General features: G+C 44.0%; 1 protein-coding gene across 1 annotated transcript; it reads left to right on the forward strand.

Annotated features, from left to right (window-relative positions):
* Nucleotides 1-132: 132 nt before the first annotated feature.
* LOC121859631 (bursicon-like) lies at nucleotides 133-3702 on the forward strand. The gene is made up of 3 exons (XM_042356564.1): nucleotides 133-521; nucleotides 2029-2154; nucleotides 2583-3702. The coding sequence occupies exons 1-3, from the start codon at nucleotides 357-359 to the stop codon at nucleotides 2712-2714; spliced, it is 423 nt and encodes a 140-aa protein (XP_042212498.1). The 5' UTR covers nucleotides 133-356; the 3' UTR covers nucleotides 2715-3702.
* Nucleotides 3703-5004: the final 1302 nt, after the last annotated feature.

Raw genomic sequence — 5004 nt, forward strand, 5'->3', positions numbered from 1 at the left:
GTAGGGTAAGGGGCGTGGTTGGTAAGGTAAGGTAGGGAAAGGCGCGTGGCTGGTAAGGTAGGGTAAGGGGCGTGGCCAGTAGGTGAGAGCAGTATAAAGCTGGGTGCTACACGGTCTCACTCGCAGTCGCGCCTCTCACTTCCCTTACACTCACACTCCTCCCCTACACACCTCTCACACACTCCACTCCTACCTCACCACCCCTGACACACACACACACACACACTCACCATAAAACTACCTCAACCAAGAACCAACCAAAGTATTGACCAACGAGAGCAACTTAGGTGCAGGGAGTTGACACAACCACACTTCGCCCTCCCACCCATTAATCAGCGTCACCTCCCTCCTTCAGGATGGGTGGGTTGTCGTGGGTGCTGATGGTCCTGGGTGTGGCTACCGTGGTGTGGTCGGACGAGTGTTCCCTCACTCCCGTTATCCACATCCTGTCTTACCCAGGCTGCGTCTCCAAGCCCATTCCTTCCTTCGCCTGCCAGGGACGCTGTACCTCCTACGTCCAGGTGAGTACAGTACAGTACAGTACGTTTTAATGTTATTGTTACCTGTTACTTCCACACTCAGCTGAAATTGTTTGCACCAATATTGATTGTGAACCTGACACATTCACACTGAGAGCCTGGTTAACAGGTCACTCAGAGAGCTTGGCTAACAGGTCACTCAGAGAGCCTCGTTGATAGGTCACTCAGAAGAGCTTGGTTAAAGGTCAATCAGAGAACTTGGTTAATTGGCTACTCAGCGAGCTTGGTTAACAGGTCACTCAAGAGAGCTTTGTTAAAATGTCACTCAGAGAGCTTGGTTAACAGGTCACTCAGAGAGCTTGGTTAATTGGCTACTCAGCGAGCTTGGCTAACGGGTCACTCAAGAGAGCTTTGTTAAAATGTCACTCAGAGAGCTTGGTTAACAGGTCACTCAGAGAGCTTGGTTAACAGGTCACTCAGATAGCCTTGTTAACAGGTCACTCAAGAGAGCTTGGTTAACAGGTCACTCAAGAGAGCTTGGTTAACAGGTCACTCAGATTGCCTTGTTAATAGGTCACTCAAGAGAGCTTGGTTAACAAGTCACTGAGAGAGTTTTGTTCACAGGTCACTCAAGAGAGCTTGGCTAACAGGTCACTCAAGAGAGCTTGGTCGACAGGTCACTCAGAGAGCTTGGCTAACAGGTCACTCAAGAGAGCTTGGCTAACAGGTCACTCAAGAGAGCTTGGTTAACAGGTCACTCAAGAGAGCTTGGCTAACAGGTCACTCAGGAGAGCTTGGCTAACAGGTCACTCAAGAGAGCTTGGTTAACAGGTCACTCAAGAGAGCTTGGTTAACAGGTCACTCAGATAGCCTTGTTAACAGGTCACTCAAGAGAGCTTGGTTAACAGGTCACTGAGAGAGTTTTGTTAACAGGCCACTGAGAGAGCTTGGTTAACAGGTCACTCAGATAGCCTTGTTAACAGGTCACTCAGATTGCCTTGTTAATAGGTCACTCAAGAGAGCTTGGTTAACAAGTCACTGAGAGAGTTTTGTTCACAGGTCACTCAAGAGAGCTTGGCTAACAGGTCACTCAAGAGAGCTTGGTCGACAGGTCACTCAGAGAGCTTGGCTAACAGGTCACTCAAGAGAGCTTGGCTAACAGGTCACTCAAGAGAGCTTGGTTAACAGGTCACTCAAGAGAGCTTGGCTAACAGGTCACTCAGGAGAGCTTGGCTAACAGGTCACTCAAGAGAGCTTGGTTAACAGGTCACTCAAGAGAGCTTGGTTAACAGGTCACTCAGATAGCCTTGTTAACAGGTCACTCAAGAGAGCTTGGTTAACAGGTCACTGAGAGAGTTTTGTTAACAGGCCACTGAGAGAGCTTGGTTAACAGGTCACTCAGAGAGCTTGGTTGACAGGTCACTCAGAGAGTTTTGTTAACAGGTCACTCAGAGAGCTTGGTTAACAGCTGACTCAGAGAACTTGGTTAACAGGTCACTCAGAGAGCTTGGTTAACATAATATAATATATAAACACATACATTTTACAGGTATCTGGCAGTAAGCTGTGGCAGACGGAGAGGTCATGCATGTGTTGCCAAGAGTCGGGGGAACGGGAAGCTTCTGTTGTATTAAACTGTCCCAAAGTTCGCAAGGGTGAACCGACGCGGAGGAAGGTGAGTGTGTGTAATAATAATATTAATAATAATAATAATAATAATAATAATTAACGGTTTATTAAGATAACGTGGCAGCCCGAAGTCTGAAAATATACAATGAACAGCGGTGATAAGTTGGTAGACAAATGGAACAAGCTTAGCAACTTTGTAGTAAGTGCTGGAACGCTGGAAAGTTTTAAGGGGAGGCTTGACAGATTAATGGATGATAGAGAGTGGTAGTAACTCTCGACAGGAGCTGCCATGCACAGGCCAACCGGCCTATTGCAGACTCCTCATTTTCTTATGTTCTTATGTTCTTACCCCCATATTCTCCACTTTCGTCCATCTTACTTTCTGGCTTCCACATATTGAAGAAATAATGATGATTAATTTTTAGATTATACAAAGATAAGCTAGACACTAATTTCATCTGTCATATTTGCCAGATCTTGACACGGGCACCCATTGACTGCATGTGTCGTCCCTGCACAGACGTGGAGGAGGGCACTGTCCTGGCTCAAGAGATCGCTAACTTCATCCATGATTCACCCATGGGCAATGTTCCCTTCCTGAAATAGAACCTTAATCTCTTACTCCATCCACACACACACACACACACACACACACACACACCAACACCCCTCTCCCCTGCTCATTTTATCCCTTAGGACTTCCCAATCCAATTGTTCACAATTTATCCTTAGTCTCACTCGCCACCCCTTATTCCCTAACCTACTCCCTATCCTGATCCTAACTCCCCCACACTTACCCTAACTCCTTGTCTTGTACTTCACCACCATCCCTGTTCTACAATTTACTCCCCAACACTTCCCCTCATTATCCTTTTTATCCATCAACCCCATTCTGCCACATCCCTCGCTTATTACCTAGTCCTTTGCACTTCTTCTCAAATGCCATCCAACCACCCCCCCCCACACACACACACATACTCCACCTCCATCCTTATCACTAGTCCAGCCTTCATTCCGCCCTTCAGACTGACAACTCAGTATTTTATGACCACTGGAATGACACAGCTGTTAAAAAGTGTGAGACAGTAGCAGTAATAAAATAAAATGAGGCAGCAGCACCAGCAGCAGCAGCAGCAGCAGCAGCAGCAGCAGCAGCAGAAAAGATCTTGATCTTGCAGTGGCAGCAGCACCAACAACAAAAATAATCGTGACCTAAATTGAGTTCTAAAAAATACAACTACAGTGACAACAATACTGCAACAGCACTCCATTTGACAAACTGGGGACAAGCATAAGTTCATCACAAGAACCTTTTCAACAGTTTAGTTTCATTTCCTCGTCATAACAATAAATGGCAGTGACATGAACACCAAGTACTCTATTCTTTGTTACTTAACTAACCTCTTCACAACTCCTTATTTACACAATATTTAAAAATAGATCTCAAGGAATGGAGGAAAAAGGTATTTTGGGTTGTAAACAAAATTAAGTAACACCTACCAAACAATAGTCTCTGGTGTCTACTAACTAAAGTGTTCAGATGTTCGTGCAACATGTGTGATCGGTAATAACAAAATACATAGTCATTTCCATCCTTTGTTCTTCATTAACCTAACTGCCCACTACCAGCATGATCCTAACTATACATTGTGCTCATGTAATATAACAATAAACTAACAGTGGTGGACCAGGTATTCGCAGGTATCCTCAGTGGTTAGTAGCGAAGATCTCAGGGCCGTACAATACACTTGTAAGCTGAATAAGATTAGGATTCTGCCCCAGAATACGGTAGGAGTCCACCCCAGAATAGGGTAGGATTCCTCTTAAATTACGGTAGGATTCTGCCTCATGAGACGGTAGGATTCCACCTCAAAATACGGTAGGATTCTGCGCTAGAAGACGATGGGATTCCATCCTAGAATAGGATAGGATACTGCCCCAGAAGACGGTAGGATTCCGCCTCAGAATACGGTAAGATTCCGCCTCAGAATACGGTAAGATTCCGCCTCAGAATACGGTAAGATTCCGCCTCAGAATACGGTAGGATTCCGCCTCAGAATACGGTAAGATTCCGCCTCAGAATAAGGTAGGATTCCGCCTCAGAATACGGTAAGATTCCGCCTCAGAATAAGGTAGGATTCCGCCCTTGAAGACGGTAGGATTCCGCCTCAGAATACGGTAAGATTCCGCCTCAGAATACGGTAAGATTCCGCCTCAGAATACGGTAGGATTCCGCCTCAGAATACGGTAGGATTCCGCCCTAATTATAAAATGTGATGTCGAAGGAATAAGATTCAGTGATGTTTGCCATGAATTGAGTAAAAGAAAATGGGTTAGATCAGCTGTTCTTATACAGTACAGAAATAGTTTTGTTTACAAGAAGCACAGCTAGCTGGTGGACACTAATAGGATTAAGTAATAAATAAATGGAAAAAAAGTACCTCAGTATCAATTTAATAATAACCTGTAGAAAAAGGGGAAGAAAAGTTCTCGTTATATTTTTCGTAGGCCCTAGGAGGAGGTGGTGTGTGGACTGCCTCTCCTCCCTCCACCTATCTTGACTTACGCGTTTATGATCATTTTCGTGTTTTATTTATTGATTTTATTTTATTTATTTGTTTTCGTCTTCGTTAAAAACTGCTACAAAGTAATTTAAATCTCGCATAGTAACGGTAATATATGAGTGATAAGATAATTATTGAATTGTTGTACCGTAAAGAGTCGTTCCAGTGCTTGTTTGATAGTTCGCTCGTTTGTTTCTTTAATTACTTCCAATAAAGCTCACCAAGGTTTTATTTTAGAGTAATAAGATAAGTTAGAATATAATTGATATACGTCATTATTCTAACATCAACAACGATTTATACGATAGAGAATTAAAAATAAATAAATGTTG

This window comes from Homarus americanus, unplaced genomic scaffold, assembly GCF_018991925.1.
Source record: "Homarus americanus isolate GMGI-L3 unplaced genomic scaffold, GMGI_Hamer_2.0 scaffold7626, whole genome shotgun sequence".
NCBI lineage: Eukaryota > Metazoa > Arthropoda > Malacostraca > Decapoda > Nephropidae > Homarus > Homarus americanus.

Excerpts from the sequence above, each read along its gene's own strand:
- LOC121859631 (XM_042356564.1), top strand. The coding sequence starts at position 357 with ATGGGTGGGTTGTCGTGGGTGCTGATGGTCCTGGGTGTGGCTACCGTG. Across the intron at positions 522-2,028 it reads GCTGTACCTCCTACGTCCAG|GTATCTGGCAGTAAGCTGTG; the intron begins GTGAGTACAGTA and ends TACATTTTACAG. Across the intron at positions 2,155-2,582 it reads GTGAACCGACGCGGAGGAAG|ATCTTGACACGGGCACCCAT; the intron begins GTGAGTGTGTGT and ends CATATTTGCCAG.